Below are 23,681 nucleotides of genomic sequence, written 5' to 3' on the forward strand. Positions count from 1 at the left end.
TTCGCTCCGGGTCTGATTACTGTCGATCACGGGGCCGCAGCGTTGTGATGTCACGGCCCCGCCCCCGTGTGACGTCACGCTCTGTCCCCTCAATGCAAGCCTATGGGAGGGGGCGTGACGGCCGTCACGCCCCCTTCCATAGACTTGCATTGAGGGGGCGGGGTGTGACGTCACACGGGGGCAGAGTCGCTACGTCACGCTCTTTCGCTCGTGTGGTCGGGATCCGAAGCCTCCAGCGTTGCCGAAAGCCGTTGAGGCTGCAGCCGAGATCCCGGGGGGTCCCCAGTGGTGGGACCCCCGCGATCAGGCATCTTATCCCCTATCCTTTGGATAGGGGATAAGATATCTAAGCGCCGGAGTACCCCTTTAAGACTATATAGCAGTGTTTCCCAACCGTGGTGCCTCCAGCTGTTGCAAAACTACAACTCCCAGCATTCCCGGACAGCCAAAGGCTGTCCGGGCATGCTGAGAGTTGTAGTTTTGCAACAGCTGGAGGCACCCTGGTTGGAAAACCCTATAGTATGGCTTGTGAACAACATTCAGAGCTAGGATTCCTGTCTTCATCTCACCTTTGATGAGGTTGTTGTAGGCCTTGGCCCAGCTGTTCCTGTGATTCGAAGTCAAGATGCCAATGGGCTCCTTGTTCGTCTGTAGGGACGTCCCCCAGATCTTCTCCAGCTGAATAAAAATCTGATCTTCGGTAAGGGGGCTGCCATCGCTGTTATACACGTCTAGCTCAAAGAACTGGAGGAAATAGAGAAGGTCACAATGCAGCACATATGTTCACTATGGCTAAGCACTTAAAGGGGTACTCCACCCCTAGACATCTTATCCAAAGGATAGGGGATAACAAGTCTGATTGCAAGAGACCCCCGCGATCTCCCTGCTGCACCCGGATTTAGTTTAGGGCATCGGGTGCAGTGCCGGAGGCTTGTGATATCACGGTCGCGCCCTGCTCGTGATGTCACGGCCGCTGTCATGCCCCCTCCCATAGGCTTGCATTGAGGGGTCGTGACCGTGGCGTCACGAGCCTCCGCCCCGCATCGCCAGTCATCCGGCAAGGAGAGAAGTTCGCTCCGTGCACCGGATGTCTGGAGTGCCGCAGCCGAGACAATCCTTTGGATGGGGGATAAGATGTCTAGGGGGCGGAGTACCCCTTTAAATTTGTAGTCTTGGAAAACTAAGCTGAGCAGAGAGCACTGTGTGTACACTATAACTAATTCATTAACGTTACCCTAATGCAGCAATCCCCAACCTGTGGCTCTCCAGCTGAAGAACGACAGGTTGGGATCACCGACCTAAAAGACATCCATGTGATCAAAACAGATCAGGTTTTATTTTTTTTTTTTACCTGGAAGTTATGGACCACAGTTATGTGCGTGGGGGGTTTCTTCACTTGACTGTAGTTCACCACGGAGTCACGCTTAGGGCCAGGAATTCGACACGATGACAGAATTTGGTAGTACTGATTCATACATAGAGGTTTACCACCCAGATACTCCACAGGGATGGTCTCACTGTAATAGGTAGGAGGATAAAAATCCATCAGTCCCCAAAGAAAGGTCAGCGAGAGGTTCTGATCATACTGATCCGTTACTTACTTGTCTATCATGGCTTTAAAGTCCAGAACGCCCTCAATCAGCTTTGCAGCAAATCTAAAAGAAGAAGCAGAATTTACAAGGAAGAATATTAGGACAACTAATGGAGACAGCGGTGCTTGGGGTATTACCCCTTAGGGATCCTATAGATTTTACAGCTAAAAACATACAAGGTACCAACCTATGCTGTGGAAACTGTGTCAAGGGGTCCTGTACATCTGTCTAGACCAGAGTTTCCCAACCAGTGTACCTCCAGCTGTTGCGAAACTGCAACTCCCAGCATGCCCGGACAGCCTTCGGCTGTCCGGGCATGCTGGGAGTTGTAGTTTTGCAACAGCTGGAGGCACACTGGTTGTCAAACACTGGTCTAGCCTTTTTCTGGACTTATTATGAGTCCTATGTCACATGAGTCCTATGTCACAGTCCATAGTGTAGACAGATGCAGAATCTAGTATCTGTACCATAGATCCTATAGTTGCTATTGGCCCAGAGTTAAGAGGGGACCCCATATTGAACTGCTATGTGAAGTTACGTGCTTGTGTGCAGACACCCCAGGAGGTGCTAACTGAAGGATGTCCCATCCCCCAATTTGTATCGAGATCAGTATTAGGCTGCATTCACACCACGTTTTTGCAATACAGTTCCCGTATACATTTTCAATGTGAAAACCGCACGGAACTGTATTGAAAACCTTATGCAGTGACTCTCCATTGAATACCGTATGCCAAAAGATACATCAGGTTGTGTCCGTTTTGCATCTTGTACGGTTTTGTCAGTTTTTTTCCCGTACCCAAAACCGTAGCCTACCACGTTTTTTGGTCGGGGTAAAAAACCGTATTGAAACGTATACAAATGTATATTTTTTTTCAACATGGGAGTCAATGGGAACCGTACAGAACTGTGCCTATGTTTTCATCTGGTTTTCACCATACGGTTTTTGACTTTGCACAGTTTTTTTTATTGAAATTTCAATCAAACAAGTGAAACTTTATTCATAATGGAGTGAAAAGTTAAAAAATACCTAATGGTACACAGTAAAACAGCAGGAAGCAGATGGTTTAGGACATTGTGTAGTAGCCATACTGGGTTGAAGAGTACCTGTCACCAAATAAAACTTTTAATATAGTGTTCCATGTGTAATTAGCAATTTCCCATTCATTTGCTTTTAAAATTATCAACATAAATGTTTAAAATGTAATAGAAGAATCAGCCACTAGGTGGCTCTGTTCTGGTCCCTGCTGCAATCAATACAGTGAGTTTGGTCTCCTCCTGGCCTGGCAGGAGACCAAACTCAGGAAGTGTTTCTCTGCACTGAGCTTGATTGTCAACTGCATAGAGCCTCACTGAAAGCTGCACAGAGCCTGAAGTCTTATATTCATCACAGCACTGCAACAATGTGAGGGCGGAAGTGGTCCCCCAGCAGGCTTCAGTGATGTCATGCCTGCTGGGAAACACCCACTTTCTCCTGCTGGGAGATTGCACTATGTGAGCAAGAATAAAAAGGTAAGATACACAGCCTTTTAAAGCTCTGAATTTTTTTTTTTCTTAAGGGTGGGAGGAGCTTTAGGAGTAGTTAGGGAATATAGCTTGAGTTAGTTAAGAAAAGTTTATTTAGTGACAGGACTCTTTAAAAGGAGTACTGTGGGATAAGCGTATGATCCCGGGGGGGTCTGACCGCTGGGACTTCCCCCTGTGATTTCCTGCGCAGAGCTGCCTGGCTTTGTGTGAGGGTCAATAGGGCACCAGGCAGGAGACCACAGGGGGGTCCCAAATGTTGCAACCCCTGCTATCACTTATCCTCTATCTTTTGGATAGGGAATAAATTGTCCTGCACCAAAGTGCTCCTTTAATGCAGCTCAGAGAGCAGGACTGCAGTAACACAGCACGGCCATTACACAATGTAAGGCGCTACCTGTCTCCTGCTCTGTTCCACTGTGTATGGCGGGGGCATGGCTCTGGCGATCAGTTGATCCGTGGGTGTGCTGGGTGTCGACACTACACCAGTCTCATGTTTATGTCCTATCCATGTATTTCTCAACCAGGGTGCCTCCCGGCTGTTACAGAACTCTCAGCATGCCTGGACTCCGGCTGGGAGTTGTAGTTTTGCAACAGCTAGAGGCACCCTGGTTGGGAATCTATGACTTATCCTGGATGCTAGATCATCAATTCAGTTTGCCAGAAAAATCCCTTTAACAAATCTGTTTGAAAATATAGCCGTCACCCCTATATAGTAAGCAATAGGGCATCTGGCAGGGTTCAGAGTAGGTATTATGGCCCAGTAAGAATCACTTTCATTTTTGCATACCACACAGGCTTATGAAGAGAGACCAGAGAGACCTTAAAGGAGTACTCCGCCCCTAGACATCTTATCCCCTATCCAAAGGATAGGGGGATACAATGTCTGATCGCGGGGAACCCCATCGGCGTGACCCGCACGATCTCAGCTGCAGCACCCCCAGACATCCGGTGCATGGAGCGAACTTCGCCGGATGACTGGCGATGCAGGGCAGAGGCTCGTGACCAGGCCCGTCGCTACAGGACAGGCAAACCAAGCAATTGCTTGGGGCCCAGAGCTGGCTGGGGGGGGCCCAGAGCAGGCTGGGGGGGGCCCAGAGCAGAGCCGGTGCTTGTCCGTCTTGTAGCGACGGGGCAATTCCCCCCATCACTATTAAGGACATCCCTGTGTCCCGAAAAATCTTTTCGGGACACAAGGATGCCCCGGTTACCTCTGTGCGGCCGCCGACCCCGCGTTAACTTCAAAAACGCAGGGGCCGATGGGAAGTAGCGCACGCAGGGACGTCCCGTGTGTGCGCCCATGGCAACAGAGCGGAGCGGTGAGGAGGACGCACGCGCATGGTAGGTAAGTGACCAGCGGGACGTCATCTTCAGTATTCCAACCACCGCTCTGGGGTCACGATCATAGGCTATGGGCATAGCAGTAGATAGTGACCCCGGAGTGGTGGTCGGAATACTGAAGTGGGGCAGTAAACAGGCATACAGCCTCCAGCCACACACTGTATATGGCTGAAGGCTGTATGTCTGTGGGGGGGGGAGGGGAGAGAACTCTGCTGCACCTAATGTGGGGGGGGGGGGGGGGACTCTGCTGCACCTAATGTGTGTGTGTGGGTGGGGGGAGAAACTGCTGCACCTAATGTGGGGGGGGAACTCTGGGCCTCGTATCGACGTTCGCTCACGTCGCACTCCCAGAAGTCAAGGGCCGGCGTTACAACGTCCTGATGCCGGCCCTAGAGCGTGACGTGCGTGAACATCAAGGGGGGGGGGCCTCCATGTCCATTTTGCTTGGGGCCCCCAAATTCCTTCAAATGGCCCTGCTCGTGACGTCACGGTCACGCCCGCTCATGCCCCCTCCCATAGACTAGACTTAAGGGGGCATTGAGGGGGCATGCAGCTGAACCATAGTGCTCTGTGTATATATTAAAGGGGTATTCCAGGCCAAAACTTTTTTTTTATATATTTCAACTGGCTCCGGAAAGTTAAACAGATTTGTAAAATTACTTCTATTAAAAAAATCTTAATCCTTCCAATAGTTATTAGCTTCTGAAGTTTTCTGTCTAACTGCTCAATGATGACTCACGTCCCGGGAGCTGCGCAGTTCCTATGGGGATATTCTCCCATCATGCACAGCTCCCGAGACGTGACATCATCATTGAGCAGTTAGACAGAAAACTTCAGAAGCTAATAACTATTGGAAGGATTAAGATTTTTTAATAGAAGTAATTTACAAATCTGTTTAACTTTCCGCAGCCAGTTGATATATATATAAAAAAAGGTTTTGCCCGGAATACCCCTTTAATCCTACAAAGAGCAGGTGGAGATAAATGGCTGCCAGACACATACTGTGGTCAAATAGGATCTTACAGGAATAATCCATTGTCTCCAATCTATATGTCCTCTGGAGCAGACTAGCGGGGTATCAGTCCTCTTAAATAGGCCTAAGTCCTGGCATTCTGGATTAGATCAGCGAGATCAGTCAACAGTAACTACCTGCATATTGATGTGTAAATACAGCAAGAAGTGTTTCTCTACATCTTGATGACGGACATTCCTTGATCCTTGAATAATAGATTGTTGATTGCAGTAAAAAAAAGATCTAAATAAACCAAATGAATGCTATCGTGGCTGCACTGTGGAGGAGGGGTGTACGCTGGAGGTCAGAGGGATCAGTCGGCAGTGGTAGCTCGGCTGTGATCTGTACACGTGGGAGGGTCTGGTATATCATCTGATAAATCATACTGGACTTTATTTTCAGCTCAGTGGTGATAGCTGCTGAGTAAGTGTGGGAAAGGTCACCCTGGACAAAGGTCTTCTCCCACCCCCTTCTACTACATGAGGGACACAAGTCACAAATGGAAGTTACATGTACAAGCACCAAGTTACCTTAGCTGCCCCTGCCTGTCTGCAAAATCTTGTTTCGGCAAAACCACCCCGGGGCTCGAGTGAACCACCACCGGCAGACGGTATTCTAGGTAAGCCGTCTGCAGCCACCAGTCAGCGAGCTGCAGGGAACACAGAACAACACATCAGACTTTATCAGGACAGTATTGTAGAATCTGATAACAGCCCAAAGAACTGAAAGTCCCGCATCCCAAAAAGCTGTAAGAAGGTGTAAGCTTTATGATAAAGATTAAAATGTTTGACATGTCATTAAGATATAGTAAAAGTTTCAATCGGTCGGGGTGTCAGTACCTAGACTCCCACTGATCAGCAGGAAGAGCAGGGAGAAGCGCATAGTAGAGGGCTTCACTCCCCGGCTCGAGGTGATTTCTGATCAGCTTCTCTGGACAGCTACATAGACTTATACAGAGATCGCTACTACACAATTCTTCCTGCTCGTATTGCTGATTGGTGCGGGTCTCAGCACTGAGACGCTGACTGTTCACAACTTTGGACATGTCTCTGTGACATGCGGAAAAAAAAAAATGGAATGACAGGGACACTTTAAACAATTTATCTAATGCTAATAATCATGTGAGCGATTCCCTGGTCACATGATCTCTCCAAATAGTCAGCTAAGGAGGGATGTGCTTCTGACTAAAAACTACTACAAGAGGACATAGTTTTGAATTAGAGGGGTAAAGGTTTACACAGTAATATCAGGAAGTATTACTTTACTGAGAGAGTAGTGGATGCATGAAATAGTCTTCCTGCAGAAGTGGTTGCTGCAAATACAGGTAAGGAGTTTAAACATGCATGGGATAGGCATAAGGCTATCCTTCATATAAGATAGGGATAGGCATAAGGATATCCTTCATATAAGATAGGGATAAGCATAAGGCTATTCTTCATATAAGATAGAGATAGGTATAAGGCTATCCTTTATATAAGATAGGGATAGGCATAAGGCTAGCCTTCATATAAAATAGGAATAGGTATAAGGATATCCTTCATATAAGATAGGGATAAGCATAAGGCTATCCTTCATATAAGATAGGGATAGGTATAAGGCTATCCTTCATATAAGATAGGGATAGGTATAAGGCTATCCTTCATATAAGATGGAGATAGGCATAAGGCTATCCTTCATATAAGATAGAGATAGGTATAAGGCTATCCTTCATATAAGATGGAGATAGGCATAAGGCTATACTTCATATAAGATAGGGATAGGTATAAGGCTATCCTTCATATAAGATAGGCATAGGCATAAGGCTATACTTCATATAAGATAGGGATAGGTATAAGGCTATCCTTCATATAAGATAGGGATAGGTATAAGGCTATCCTTCATATAAGATAGGGATAGGTATAAGGCTATCCTTCATATAAGATAGGGATAGGCATAAGGCTATTCTTCATATAAGATAGGGATAGGTATAAGGCTATCCTTCATATAAGATAGGGCCAGGGACTATTCATAGGATTCAGATTATTGGGCAGACTAGATGGGCCAAATGGTTCTTATCTGCCGACACATTCTATGTTTTAAAGGTGTTGTTCACTTTGGATAACCTCTTTTTAGTTAGGTCTGCATTGTTATTTCTGTTTTTTTCTGATCCATAAAAGGAGCAGCTGTCTGACCATGCTGGGAGTTGTAGTTTCGCAACAGCTGAAGAGCCACAGGTTGAGAACCGCTGATGTACAGTAACAGTACCCAAGATGGGTCCCATGATCTTACCCAGTTTTCACGTTTCTTTGCTCTCCTCTCGAGACCCATCTGCAGCCGCTCTCCCACTCCAGATGTCCGGAAATCTTCTACCAGCATGTGGGTCTGGTTCCATTCTTCTTCAGAGACCAGTGGCTTTAAGGCCAGAAGGTACTTGTCCAGCGTCTGCTGCAACGGGGGTACCGGAAAATGAGGCAGCCCCTCTTGGTGTGCCAAGTACCTACCCGGCAGCTTTACCACTGACACTGGCCTCACTAAGCGAGCCGGCTTGGCCTAAAAAAAAACACAATAATGAGTAAGTTAGGTAGTGATGTCACCTCATAATGTGTAGTTCTGCACATCACAAAGTACCAATTCCCCCCCCCCCCCCCTAAAAACAGCTCCACTTATGTCTATAGGCTGTGTCTGGTATTGCAGTTCAGCCCAATTCACCCCAATTGAGGCTTTGTTCACCCTATAAAAGGTTCTGGTCTATATAGTAAATCGTATACCATAGAAAGTATTCCCCATTGTATACCTCTGAAATATACCCCTGTATAGCATATAGGAAAATGCATCAGATTGCACTTTATAGAAAAGCGGACCACCGCAGTATACCTATTTTGTATTAGGACTTATAGTCCTGACGGAAAAAGGTATACTGCGGTGGTCCACTATTCTATAAAGTGCAATCTGATGTATCTCCCTTTACACACATAATTAGGGATCGACCGATATCGATATTTTAGGGCCGATATCGATAATCTGTGACCTTTCAGGCCGATAGCCGATAACTTATACAGATATTCCGGTATAAGTTATCGGCTATTTCCCCCCCCCACCCCCACCCGGCAGAAGCTGCTGGAGATCAGTCATTTAAATCGGGCGATTTAAATCAATGAACTGCAGCAGCTTTTGCGGGGCCAGAGACCGCCGCCGCTTCTCTCCCCCTGCCTGTCCTGGGGTCCTCCCTAGTCCAATCACCGCCGCCGCTGCCCCATTGCCTCCCCCATCCCCGGTTTTATAATTACCTGTTCCCGGGGTCCGCGCTACTTCTGGCTCCGGCGGCGTCCTGCGCTGTCACTGTGCGCACTGACTGACGTCGCGTTGAGGACGTCACTCGCCATTGCGCCGCGCAGCATGTCGCAGGAGCCAGAAGTAGCACGGACCCCGGCAACAGGTAATTATAAAACTGGGGAAGGGGGAGGCAATGGGGCAGCGGCGGCGGCCTCTGGTGCTGGGCATTATCGGCAAGTTAATTGCCGATACCGATAATGTCCAAAATCGTCAATATCGGCCGATAATCGGTCGATCCCTAATTTTTATATATATATATATATATATATATATATATATATATATATATATATATATATATATATTTACTTACACACACACACACACACAAAAACGCGTAGCAGCACTACTTGAAATTCAGCAAAAAAACTGTGGGTGCCAGAGATCAAAACCCGATCACAGTTCACACTAATAGTTAAACAGCAACCCAGTATCCAAAAATGTGAAAAAAAAAGCCTCCTCTGCTTGAAAAATATTCTACTGATGAATTACACTGCTGCTGATATGGGCTAAATAAATCACATTTTTGGAGTGCTGCGTTGCTGTTTAATTATATATATATAATCTGGCAAGCAATGGTAGACACAGCTCTCCCTCTCGCCCACTCCACGACACGAGACAAGGACCGGACCCTCGATCCAGAGTAACAGCAAAGACAGAAGGCAATATCCTGCGTGTAAGTTCAAGCAATTCTCAGTAGTTTATTCAGCAATTAGCCAACATTTAGAACAGGTGACGCGTTTCGACCACAGTGCGCAGCCTTAGGCTGCGCACTGTGGCCGAAACGCGTCACCTGTTCATGTTGGCTAATTGCTGAATAAACTACTGAGAATTGCTTGAACTTACACGCTGGACATTGCCTTTTGTCTTTGCTATATATATATATATATATATATATATATATATATATATATATATATATATATCTATATCGTCAAGTGTGTGTGTGTGTGTGTATATATATATATATACATACATACACACACACACACACACACACACACACACACACACACACACCATCCCAATGAAGGTCTGTGTTGGGTTAATAAGGGCCCATGGCTACATTTGGCTGATGCACTACTGGCCACGGACATTATAGCCTATGTCTCCAAACTGTGGACCTCCAGCTGTTGCAAAACTACAATTCCCAGCATGCCCGGACAGCCTTCGGCTGTCCGGGCATGCTGGAAGTTGTAGTTTTGCAACAGCTGGATGTCCGCAGTTTGGTGACCACTGTGTTATAGGTTAGTTGTCTGACTGGCTGATACCTATAAGTAAACAACATCCATACTTAGTGCAGCGTTAATACATTTTTAATGACTGAATTTCCAAGTGTTATAAAAATATAAAAGGTATTGGATTCTTCTGAGATTCGCTGGTTTAGTGTTTTATTAGAAGAAACAAGCATCAGCACATATTGGGTTAATAGAGTAGATTATTTGCTTCTAGTGTATTCCAGGAATGTGATATTGGTCGTGGGGAGATGCTGAGGCAACCCTCTGGTATGGGTTTTATTAAAGGGGTTATCTAGTTAAAAAACAATTTATTTCATATCAACTGGCTCCAGAAAGTTAAACAGATTTGTAATTTACTTCTATTAAACAATCTTAATCCTTCCAGTACTTATCAGCTGTTGAATTGAGTTGTTCTTTTCTGTCAGACCACAGTGCTCTCTGCTGACACCTCTGTCTGTCTCAGGAACTGTCCAGAGTAAGAGAAAATCCCCATAGCAAACCTATCCTGCTCTGGACAGTTTCTGACACACACAGAGGTGTCAGCAGAGAGCACTGTGGTCAGACAGAAAAGAACAACTCAACATCAACAGCTGATAAGTACTGGAAGGATTAAGATTGTTTAATAGAAGTAATTTACAAATCTGTTTAACTTTCCGGAGCCAGTTGATATGATTTTCTTTTTTTCTTTTTTGTTACTGGAATACCCCTTTAAGTCTATGGCTATACAATGATAAAAATCACCCCACCAGGACTTTAGTCGAATAAGGTTGTGGCATATAAGTGACCCCATGGTTGCCAGAAATCCATCCGTCTCTCCATAGTCAACATCAGATCGGTCTGGACAACCCCTTTTAGCCGGCTCAGGAAGATTACTGAAGGACCGATTGGAAGACACATTGGAGAACCCATCAGTATTGGCTCCGATGTCCAGCGACACCATTACCACCGCGAAACGTAGGGCGATACCAGGTGGATCCCCACATTAACATTCACACCTATAAATATGGAGGACGAGCAGCTGCCGGACAAGGTCAGCTGTACTAGAAAACAAGACTTCGGTTAGGTTCACACAGCCATTGTGCTCCGACCTGTTCAGCTTTTATTTTTAGGGGGGTGCCAAACGGATCCAGAACGGGTCAGAGAACAACTTACACCACAGTGTCCTGAGGGATCTGATTTAAAGGGGCACTCCACCCTTAGACATCTTATCCCCTACCCAAAGGGTTGGGGATAAGATGTCTGATTGTAGAGGTCCCGCTGCTGGGGACCCCCGCGATCTCCGCGCAGCACCGGCATGCTAAACAGTATTTTTAGAACGCTGGGTTCCCGCCGCAGGAGACGTGACGTCACACCACGCCCCATCCATTCATGTCCCCTATGATGGGTGTGATAGGGGACATGATGTCTAGGGGGAGGAGAACCCCTTTAAATGGAGTCCGTCAGGTGTCCGGTATTTTACAGGTCTTGGGCGGAGAAAAAAAAAAAAAAAAGGGGGTATTTTATTCTACACCCAACTTCTGTCCTTTCGACAAGCTCTCTAGTCTCGTAAACAAGCCCTTACTTCTGTGCTTCCAGCTGTTGCAAAACTATGACTCCCAGCATGCCTACACAGCCTTTGGGCATGCTGGGAGTTGTAGTTTTGCAACAGCTGGAGGCACACTAGTTGGGAAACACTGCCTTACTCATTGTATGGACTGCTACTCTAAGGAAGGGTTAAGATTTTTTTTTTAAAGAAGTAATTTACAAATCTGAATAACTTTCTGGCACCAGTTGATTTATAAAAAAAAAATATTTTCCAGTGGAGTACCCCTTTAAGTAGACAGAATTTTTCCTTCAGCTATTTAAGGACAGTGTAGTGTTTGCTTACAGCGTAGAGTTATGTGTGATATCTGTAGGGCACATTGCATCATATCTAGAGCGTGCTTCACTGCGGTGCAATATATGGCATGTAATGGCTGGGATACTGCTTTGGAGTTCCCTCCGCCACCAAGCCCCGTGGTCCCCAATTTGTGGCTCTCCAGCTGCTGCAAATATAGCCTTTGGCTGTCCAGGCATGCTGGGAGTTGTAGTTTTGCAACATCTGGAGGCACCCTGGTTGGGAAACACTGTATTAGAGAATTACCATTGCTTGCATGAGATGATATAAATGTTTTTGTTCCCGAGAATAGCCCCACCCTTGTCGATAGGCCATGTGTGGTATGGTCCCTCAGCCCAATAATCCCTTTCTGCCACCTGCATGGCGATTATATGTCCTGATTCCTTCTACTACTAATCTGAAGACGCAGATGATGAACTCCTCAGTCTGATGCTCACTTTCTCTTTACACGTGGTGGATAATGGAATTACCGTATTTTTTGCCGTATAAGACGCACTTTTTCTTCCCCAAAAAGTCTGTGCGTCTTATACGTCGAATACACCCCTATGGTGGTGCCTGCGGCCATCAACGGCCGGGACCCGCGGCTAATACAGGACATCACCGATCGCGGTGATGCCCTGTATTAACCCTTCAGACGCGGCGATCAAAGCTGACCGCCGCGTCTGAAGGGAAAGTGACACTAACCCGGCTGTTCAGTCGGGCTGTTCGGGACCGCCGCGATTTCACCGTGGCGGTCCCGAACAGCCCGACTGAATAGCCAGGTTAGTGCTTACAGGACACCGGGAGGGACCTTGCCTGCCTCCTCGGTGTCTTCTCCATTCAGGGATCCCCTGTATGGCCGGTGCTCTCCTTCCTCGCCATCACGTGGTCGCGTACGTGTGTCGGCGTACGTAACGACGTGATGGTGGTGACGGAGAGCGAGGATACCCGGCCGGCAGCAGAGACGTTCCAGAGCGACGGGGACACTGCGACAGCGATGGAGCAACATCCAGGGCAGCGGTGACACGTGAGTATTACCTCCTATGCAGTGGTCTTCAATCTGCGGACCTCCAGATGTTGCAAAACTACAACTCCCAGCATGCCCGGACAGCCAACGGCTGTCCGGGCATGCTGGGAGTTGTAGTTTTTCAACATCTGGAGGTCCGCAGGTTGAAGACCACTATTGGGTTCAAAACCTTTATTTTTTTTAGATTTTGCACCTATAAATTGGGTGCGTCTTATACGCCGGTGCGTCCTATAGGACGAAAAATACGGTAACTAGATAATAGGTAACAAGACAAGTTCACTTTCTGTAATACAGGTTCCCATTACTGTATCCCCAGAGGAAGCGAATCACGGAGAAGCAGCAGAAGAGCCGGAGGATGGTGCAAGACACAGAGCGGACAGAGGGAGGCGTACTGTACCTGATGTGCATCCTCCATCGTCTGTATACAGAATAGCTAACATGCACCAGCAAAAACCTTACAGACAAAACACTGTTCTATTCGGTTAAGGAAACAAAATGTTAACCATTAAAATGTAGATCTCCATTAAAGATACCTAAATATCACCCGATTCTCTTTCTCTGCACAGACATTCACTTGTACGTGCAGCAGTTTATACTCCAGAACTGCACTTCCTACTAAAATGATGCACAGCTACAGGCAACCCATATTATATTTTATAATATTATATATATATATATATATATATATATATATATATATATATATATATATATATATATACACACACATACATACACACACAGTGGGGCAAAAAAAAGTACACTGCTCTAAAAACTAAGAAAACACATCCTAGATCTGAATGAACTAATCGTAGGAAATACTTTCCTCTTTACATAGTTGAATGCGCTGACAACAAAATGATCAATGGAAATCAAATGTATCAACCCATGGAGGTCTGGATATGGAGTCACACTCAAAATCACAGTGGAAAACCCCACTACAGGCTGATCCAACTTTATGTAATGTCCTTAAAACAAGTCACAATGAGGCTCAGTAGTGTGTGTGGCCTCCACGTGCCCATATGACCTCCCTACAACGCCTGGGAATGATCCTGATGAGGTGGCGGACAGTCTGTGGTGCGTTGGTGGATTTAGTGAGACATGATGTCCCAGATGTGCTCAATCGGATTCAGGTCTGGGGAATGGGCGGCCAGTCCATAGCATCAATGCCTTCCTCTTACAGGAACTGCTGACACACTCCAGCCACATGAGGTCTAGCATTGTCTTGTATTAGGAGGAACCCAGGGCCAACCGCACCAGCATATGGTCTCACAAGGGGTCTGAGGATCTCATCTCGGTACCTAATGGCAGTCAGGCTACCTCTGGTAAGCACATGGAGGGCTGTGTGCCCCCCCCCCCCCAAAGAAATGCCACCCCACACTATTACTGACCCACTGCCAAACCAGTCATGCTGGAGGATGTTGCAGGCAGAACATTCTCCACGGCGTCTCCAGACTCTGTCATGTCTGTCACATGTGCTCAGTGTGAACCTGCTTTCATCTGTGAAGAGCACAGGGCGCCAGTGGCAAATTTGCCAATCTTGGTGTTCTCTGGCAAATTCCAAACGTCCGGCATGGTGTTGGGCTGTAAGCACAACCCCCACCTGTGGACGTCGGGCCCTCATACCACCCTCATGGAGTCTGATTCTGACTGTTTGAGTGGACACATGCACATTTGTGACCTGCTGGAGGTCATTCTGAAGGGCTTTGGCAGTGCTCCTCCTTGCACAAAGGTGGAGGTTGTGTCCCTGCTGCTGGGTTGTTGCCCTCCTACGGCCTCCTCCACGTCTCCTGATGTACTAGCCTGTCTCCTGGTAGTGCCTTCATGCTCTGGACACTACGCTGACAGACACAGCAAACCTTCTTGCCACAGCTCGCATTGATGTGCCATCCTGGATGAGCTGCACTACCTGAGCCACTTGTGTGGGCTGTAGACTCCGTCTCATGCTACCACTATAGTGAAAGCACCGCCAGCATTCAAAAGTGACCAAAACATTGTCAATCAGTGTTGCTTCCTGAGTGGACAGTGTGATTTCATAAAGTGTGATTGACTTGGAGTTACATTGTGTTGTTTAAGTGTTCCCTTTATTTTTTTTAAGCAGTGTATTTAGTCAGCCACCAATTAAGTTTACCCACTTAAGATGAGAGAGGCCTGTAATTTTCATCATAGGTTATAACCTCAACTAAGAGAGACATAATGAGAAAAAAAATCCATAAAATCACATTGTCTGAGTTTTAAAGAATTTATTTGCAAATTATGGTGGAAAATAAGTATTTGGTCACCTACAAACAAGCAAAATTTCTGGCTCTCACAGACCTGTAACTTCTTTAAGAGTCTCCTCTGTTCTTCACTCATTACCTGTATTAATGGCTCCTGTTTGAACTTGTTATCAGTATAAAAGACACCTGTCCACAGCCTCAAACAGTCACACTCCAAACTCCACTATGGCCAAGACCAAAGAACTGTCGAAGTACACCAGAAACATAAAATTGTAGACCTGCACCAGGCTGGGAAGACTGAATCTGCAATAGGCAAGCAGCTTGGTGTGAAGAAATCAACGGTGGGAGCAATTATTAGAAAATTGAAGACATACAAGACCACTGATAATCTCCCTCGATCTGGGCTCCACGCAAGATCTCACTCCGTGGTGTCAAAATGATCACAAGAACGGTGAGCAAATATCCCAGAACCACACGGGGGGGACCTAGTGAATGATCTGCAGAGAGCTGGGACCATAGTAACAAAGGCTACCACCAGTAACACACTACACCGCCAGGGACTCAAATCATGCAGTGCCAGTGTCCCTCTGCTTAAGCCAGTACATGTCTGGGCCTGTCTGAAGTTTGCTAGAGAGTATTTGGATGATCCAAAAGAGTATTGGGAGAATGGTTTCATCTGACCCTATGACAAAGTAGAATTTTTTGGTAAAAACTCAACTCGTCGTGTTTGGAGGAGAAAGAATGCTGAGTTTCATCCAAAGAACACCATACCTACTGTGAAGCATCAGGGTGGAAACATCATGCTTTGGGGCTGTTTTCCTGCTAAGTGACCAGGACGACTGATCCGTGTAAAGGAAAGAATGAATTGGGCCATTTATCGTGAGATTTTGAGTGAAAACCTTCTTCCATCAGCAAGGACATTTAAGCTGAAACGTGGCTGGGTCTTTCAGCATGACAATGATTCCAAACACATCGCCCAGGCAACAAAGGAGTGGCTTCGTAAGGAGCATTTCAAGGTCCTGGAGTGACCTAGCCAGTCTTCAGATCTCAAACCCATAGAAAACCTTTAGAGGGCGTTGAAAGTCTGTGTTGCCTTGTGATAGCCACAAAACATCACTGCTCTAGAGGAGATCTGCATGGAGGGATGGGCCAAATATATAAACACACAACCAATAGTGTTGTTCTGGGTAAGAGAAGCTGCTGCCAGTGGCTTATATTTGGCTATGAAGTGGACATGGGCAGCAGATTGTAAGCTCTGCTGGCTTGGTCTACGAGAATGAGTATTGGAGGACATGTCTGTTATACCCTTTATGTACGTAGAACGTAAGCGTATACATCTTTCTCCCACTTGGCAGATATCCATTGGTTATTTCAGTAGTGTAGCAACACTTGGCATTGGAACCAGGATTGCTGCAATAATGCTGCCATTCAGAGCTCTACTACTATAAAAACCACAAGGGCACTAAGATGAACATGCTGTACCAGGATATATCGGGAATTGCTTAAAGGGGAAAACATTTATTTATTGTTAATGAACTGGTGCCAGAAAGTTAAACAGATTTGTAAATTATTTCTATTTAAAAATCTCAATCATCTCAGTACTTATTAGCAGCTGTATGCTATAGAGAAAATTCTTTTCTTTTTGAATTTCTTTTTTCTCTTGTCCACAGTGCTCTCTGCTGACACCTCTTTCCATGTCAGGAACTGTCCAGAGCAGCATAGGTTTGCTATGAGGATTTTCTCCTGCTATGGACAGTTCCTGATACGGGCATCAGGTGTCAGCAGAGAGCACTGTGGACAAGACAAAAACATTCAAAAAGAAATGAATGAAATCCTCTGTAGCATACAGCTGCTAATAAGTATTGGAAGAATAAATATTTTTTAATAGAAGTAATTTACAAATCTGTTTAACTTTCTGGCACCAGTTGATAAAAAAAAAAAAAAAAAAAAGTTTTCAGTGGAGAACATCTTTAAAGGTCAACCCCCCCACCCCCTCTCTATCTTTATAATTTATATCAATAATATATATGATAAAAATGTCCACTAAATCGACTAGACCTGCAGCAGAGCCCCTGGACCCCCACAATCTACCTGTTTACACCCGGCGGTCCTTGTTCTTTGTCTCGCCCTTATTATCTTCATTACAAAAGGTGTCGGCCATAGTACAGAATCCACTTTCTGAGCATTGTGGAGGAATGCTAAACTTTACCCCAGTTTCATAGCCTTGACTTCCTATTTCATAGACACGGTTTAACCTCTGATTACCCATAGCTGCCGAGGACATGATCTGTAATAACAGATTACAGCTCTCCAGGCCTGAGCCGCCCAGATACAGACCCGCCCCGCCATAACAAATGGACAGACCCTGACTACCATAGCAGGGAGTGTATGTAAAGCAGTGTTTCCCAACCAGGGTGCCTCCAGCTGTTTCAAAACTACAATTCCCAGCATGCCCGGACAGCCAAAGGCTGTCCGGGCATGCTGGGAGTTGTAGTTTTGAAACAGCTGGATGCACCCTGGTTGGGAAACACTGATTTAAAGACTGGTTCACATCACGATTCTACTGTCCGATTAACAGACAGTAAAATCGGATTAAATCCGATTACCTGAAATCGTATACAATTAGATTTAAAAAATAATTGTTTGGCATTCGATTTAAAATCGTATAAAAAAAATAAAAAAAATAATCGTACAGCTGAAAATTTCATCCAATTTTTCACAAAAAAATCTGATCATATTAGGAAAATGATATGTACGTCAAGGGCAATAAAGTTTATTTAAAGGATTTATCCAGGAAAAAAACTTATTATATATTATATATATATATATATATATTATATATATATATATATATATTCTCAACTGGCTCCAGAAAGTTAAACAGATTTGTAAATGACTTCTATTAAAAAAATCTTAATCCTTTCAGTACTTATGAGCTTCTGAAGTTAAGGTTGTTCTTTTCTGTCTAAGTGCTCTCTGATGACACGTGTCTCGGGAACCGCCCAGTTTAGAAGCAAATCCCCATAGCAAACCTCTTCTATTCGGTGCAGTTCTCGAGACAAGCAGAGATGTCAGCAGAGAGCACTGTTGCCAGACAGAAAATAACAACTCCACTTCAGCAGCTGATAATTATTGGAAGGATTAAGATTTTTTTAATAGACGTAATTTACAAATCTGTTTAACTTTCTGGAGCCAGTTGATATAAAAAAAAAATGTTTTTTTTCCTGGAATACCCCTTTAAAGACGCTACTGCGCATGTGTAAAAAGAAATTGTGTGCGATTAATCTGATGAAATCGCATAGTCACACGATTCAATACGATTTACATACATAAATACACACATTTTATATACATATATATATATATATATATACATATATATATATATATATATATATATATATATATATGTGTATACATATACACACACACACATATACATACATATATACACACATACACACACACACATACACACACACACATATACACACACACACACACACACACACATTGGCCCTAATAATAAAATAAAAAAATGACAGGATTTTGATCAGATTTTATATCTGGGAAAAAATCGTGGTCAAAATCGTGACAAATTCGGATGTGGATCCAAACTGATGCGTGTGTTGGCTATGATTACTGAATGGAAGTCAATGGAGATGACTTGGCGTGAGGATTTGTACGATTTGAAGGTAAAAAATCGTGATAAAAAGTAGGATGGTAAAATAGTGATGTGACTGCATCCTGAGTTATTCCTATTCCACTGAACTCATCTTCTTTATTAGGGTGCAATTCACATGGCCGTCTGTCACAGGTTTTTTTTTTTTCATCCCAGTTTCGATTCCGTTCTTGTAGGCTGTAAACGAACTTAAAAACAGTTTGAAAAAAACCTCTTCTGTCACTACCACAGTGCTCTCTGATGACATCTCTGTCCATTTTAGGAACTGTCCAGAGCAGGAAAAAATCCCCATAGAAAACATATGCTGCTCTGGACAGTTCCTAAAATGGACAGCAGAGGTCAGCAGGGAGCACTGTGCTCGTGACAGAAGAGAAATTCAAAAGAAAAGAATTTCCTCTGTAGCATACAGCTGCTTAAAAGTACTGGAAGGGTAAAGATTTTTTTAATAGAAGTCATTTACAAATCTGTTTAACTTTCTGGCACCAGTTGGTTTAAAAAAACAAAAAAAATAAGGTTTTCACGGAGTACCCCTTTAATAAAGTCTGTTTTAATTTTTGACAGAAGAAGAACGGGATGGGTCTAGACGGCCGTGTGAACGCAGCCTAAGTCACCATGAAACTTTCCGGAGATCCTGAAGGGTAGACATCCCCACCCAGACTCCTATTATACCTGTCTGTCAGTCTTTACTGTAGTGCTGGCATTCTATTCACCAGCCAGAAGACTGGATCCTACATGGAAAGGCGTGTATGCTGTGCTGCAAGGGATTGTGGGAGAAGAGATCATTAGTAAGCAATGTCAAAGTAATGACCATTTTTCCAAATATACAGCAGCTCCTGTGCCCCGGTCTGAGCTCCAGGGTACAACACGAGCCTGAGTGTAACACAATATACTGCAGGCATCCCTGCTATTCCCAGCTGGACCTGGCGTGAGCGGTGACATGGACATGTGCGCCAGGCAGTCGTCCTCTAGGACATCCCCGTCTCAATGTCAATCTGTTTACCATAGGGAGCGTGCTTTACCCCAAAATCAACAGATCCCCACCACCAAAATAAATAGATGTTCCCGAATGTCAACTATAGCTTCTATTCATCTTAGGCCGGGTTCACACCACGTTTTTGCAGTACAGTTCCCGTATACATTTTCAATGTGAAAACCGTACAGAACCGCATTGAAAACCGTATGCATTGACTCTCCATTGAAAACCGTAAGCCAAACGATTCGTCGGGTTGTGTCCATTTTGCATCTTGTACGGTTTTGTCCGTTTTTTTTTCCTGTACCCAAAACCGTAGCCTACCGCGGTTTTTGGTCCGGGTAAAAAACCTGTATTGAAATTGTAAACTTATTTTTTTTTTTTTCATTATTATTTTTTTCATTTTTTTTATTTTTTAACATGGGAGGCAATGGAAACCGTATGTGCGTACGGTTCCATCCGGTTTGCACCATACGGTTTTTGACTTCGCACAGTTTTTTTTCTTGGAATTTTAATCAAACAAGTGAAACTTTATTCATGATTAAGTGTATGTTTTCTTCTTTAAAGGGGTACTCCGGCGCTTACACATTTTATCCCCTATCCAAAGGATAGTATACAGCTTTGGGGTTAGCGGCATATATATGGAGATCAAATGCTCATAGCTCCTTGTGAGAGCTTCGTACACAGAATGTGTGAATTGGTGCATACTTTGCTGCAGATTTTCCGACATGATCTGCTGCATATTTGATGCTGCAGAATTCAATGTTAATTAAATGACTGATCAAAAATGCAGAAGATCCTATATGAGTGAATACACCCTTAAAAGGGGTATTCCTCCCCTAGACATCCTATCCCCTATCCAAAGGATATGGGATAAGATGTCTGATCGCGGGGGTCCCGCCGCTGGGAACCTCGGTGATCTCTCCCGTAGCACCCACCTGTCATCTGGTGCACGGAGTGAACTTTGCTCCACGCCAGATGACTGGAAATGCAGGGGCCGGAGGATCATGATGTCACGGCCCCACTCCCTTAATGCAAGTCTATGGGAGGGGGAGTGGTGACGGCCACCCCTCCCATAGACTTGCATTAAGGGGGCTGGGCTGTAACGTCACGATCCTCCGGCCCGCATCGCCAGCCATCAGGCATGGAGAAAAGCTTGTGCCGTGTACCAGATGACAGGGGGTGCTACAGGAGAGATCGCAGGGGTTCCCAGTGGCGGGACCCCCGCGATCAGACATCTTATCCCCTATCCTTAAGATAGGAGATAAGATGTCTAGGGACAGAGTATCCCTTTAAGGGTGCATTCACTCATACATGATCTTCTGCATACTCTTCCTGGTTCCTCGCTTCTCAGCCTTTTGGCTAAGATCAAGTGTAGTATCTGTTCTTATCAGTGGTTTAGGATTTGGCCATTGATGTAGGATGGGTGCTGCATGGAGGGGGCAGGTGTACCGGGGCGTTCCGGGACTGGTGCCACGTAACCAGCTCAACGGCTGTCCTGATGTGACCTGTTTCCTCCGGGTCTCGCCATGAGGTAGAGGGGTGTAGAGCCGAGGTATGTCTGTGCCTCGGGGAGTGGTGACCCTGAGGTGCCGAAACTCACTGGGTGTTATAACTCACTGAGTGAACGCACTGCACCATTACTCTTCACCTTTGGCACTCACCCTTGGTATCCTGGCCTTCTGACGGGCAGTATATCTGCACTCGTCCACTTATTTATAATTTTTGTGTTTTGTCACTGTGCCACGTTTGTGTCTTTATTTGTACACAGGATTGTCAGGATGCGGTAGCCCTTCTGGGTGTCCCTCCTGCCGGTCTAGGGGAGGTGTGTGTGGCCATTAGGTTCCTCACCTCCCTGCAACCCCTGGCATCTTGGCTTCGGTCAAGATGCCATCAGTATACGGCTCCTCGGCTGATACCTTGGCTAACGCCTATGTTGAAGCCAGGAGCATTTTCGGCCCCTTAGTAGCTTTGGCGAAAAGGGGCATCGAACCTGGATCCTTGCAGGTGCCTTGTGGCCCGGAGGTGAAGGGTAGGTTTGTTGGGGGCCTCTCTCCTGTTGGAGAAGAGCTTAGCGATAGACCGCATCCTTTGTGCACGTTTTATTTTTAGTGCGACACGTTTGCACTTTTTCCTTGCACTTGGGTGATAGAGAGCACTTGCCTCGGCTCTTAAAAAAAATAAAAAATAAAATAAAATACTCTTCCTGGTTCCCTTCGGTCAATAAGTGACGCTGCAGCACAGTGAATAACTACCCGGACCGATGTCCTGCCTTCGCCAGTGATTGGCTGAGCGGCAATGTGACGTACTGAGCCCCAGCACCAAGAAGAAGATTGGGGTCGGGGCTCAATACATCACACCACCTGGGCATGCTGGGAGTTATAGTTTTGCAATAAGTGGAGGTCCACAGTTTGGAGACCCCTGTACTAGATAGAACCCCACAGCCACTTGGTGCGCACCCTGCTGAAAAATTGTGGTATTACATGGAACCCATTAAAAGTCACACTGAGGCCTCCAGAGGTCCTTCCCCCCCCCCCCCCCCCGAGTGGTGCAACTATTATAGTGGGTCTGTTTATACATGCAGGAAACCTCCCCTCCCCCCCCCCCCCCCCCCCCCAACAAAAAAAAACCAAAACATTTGTTTACATAGTAGAACACAGAATTTTTAACAGTCCCTATTTACATCAACAGAACAAGCCCTGCTGCATATAGTAACCAGAGTTCTGCTTTCATTTCTTCAACTGTTCTGAATAAATTAGAGCTGAGCTGTGACTGGTTGCTATGGGCAACAAAGAGTCTAATAATAATAATAAAGATTTTTTTTTTTATATATCAATTAAAATAATAATAAATAAATGAATATAGAAAAGTCAGAATCCCATGGGTGGCCAATACAGCGTATACAAGTGTAAAGATAACACTAGTATATAATAAAATAACAATAATACACACGTGTGTGTGTATATTTATTATTATTATTGCTTTTATTATCTGTTTTCCCTGACTTTAATATAAAGTCAGAAGAATAGAAAAAAAAAAAAGTGAAATCAAATTCTAACAGTAATAATAATAATACTACATTTTGAGCCATCAAGGACACCAAAACAAAGCATATGACAATGGTGGACAGGTTGGCGCGCTCAATCCCCCCCCCCCCCCCCCCCCCGGATACTGTATCTTGTTCCACACGACAGGTGCATAAAAACGTGACAAATTTACGTAGTTTAATGCGGTAAATTACCTTTACAGTTGGCATTAAACCAGAAAATCAGTGCCCTGTCCTAGAAGGAAGGGGTTAACAACACCAAATTGGTGACCTGTCCTGGAAGGAAGGGGTTAATACATAGGTCCTGTCCATACAGGCATAGCAGTGCCCACCCCTGCACCCCCCACACACAGCAGTGCCCACCGCTGCACCCCCAGTGCGCTGCACTCACCACACACACAGCAGTGCCCACCCCTGCACCCCCAGTGTGCTGCACTCACCACACACACAGCAGTGCCCACCCCTGCACCCCCAGTGCGCTGCACTCACCACACACACAGCAGTGCCCACCCCTGCACCCCCAGTGCGCTGCACTCACCACACACACAGCAGTGCCCACCCCTGCACCCCCAGTGTGCTGCACTCACCACACAGCAGTGCCCACCCCTGCACCCCCAGTGCGCTGCACTCACCACACACACAGCAGTGCCCACCCCTGCACCCCCAGTGCGCTGCACTCACCACACACAGCAGTGCCCACCCCTGCAACCCCCAGTGCGCTGCACTCACCACACACACAGCAGTGCCCACCCCTGCACCCCCAGTGCGCTGCACTCACCACACACACAGCAGTGCCCACCCCTGCACCCCCAGTGTGCTGCACTCACCACACACAGCAGTGCCCACCCCTGCACCCCCAGTGCGCT

The 23,681-nt window shown here is 45.7% G+C and overlaps 2 protein-coding genes and 1 pseudogene across 3 annotated transcripts in view; 2 read left to right on the plus strand and 1 right to left on the minus strand.

Moving 5' to 3' along the window:
- DOLPP1 (dolichyldiphosphatase 1) overlaps window positions 1-13,421 on the plus strand; it is a 65,438-nt gene extending 52,017 nt beyond the window's left edge. For both annotated transcript variants that reach the window (XM_056538779.1, XM_056538780.1), the window contains exon 8: window positions 13,215-13,421. In XM_056538779.1, coding sequence (XP_056394754.1) covers window positions 13,215-13,299 — 85 coding nt within the window. In that variant the 3' untranslated portion in view covers window positions 13,300-13,421. The remainder of the gene's footprint in view (window positions 1-13,214) is intronic.
- CRAT (carnitine O-acetyltransferase) overlaps window positions 1-23,681 on the minus strand; it is a 39,855-nt gene that overhangs the window by 14,751 nt on the left and 1,423 nt on the right. The window contains 5 exon segments of the mRNA XM_056538769.1: window positions 570-744; window positions 1,352-1,517; window positions 1,602-1,655; window positions 5,997-6,115; window positions 7,735-7,995. Coding sequence (XP_056394744.1) covers window positions 570-744; window positions 1,352-1,517; window positions 1,602-1,655; window positions 5,997-6,115; window positions 7,735-7,995 — 775 coding nt within the window.
- Window positions 21,112-21,282, plus strand: LOC130292129 (U2 spliceosomal RNA; annotated as a pseudogene).

The sequence above is a fragment of the Hyla sarda genome, chromosome 9 (assembly GCF_029499605.1).
Source record: "Hyla sarda isolate aHylSar1 chromosome 9, aHylSar1.hap1, whole genome shotgun sequence".
Lineage (NCBI taxonomy): Eukaryota > Metazoa > Chordata > Amphibia > Anura > Hylidae > Hyla > Hyla sarda.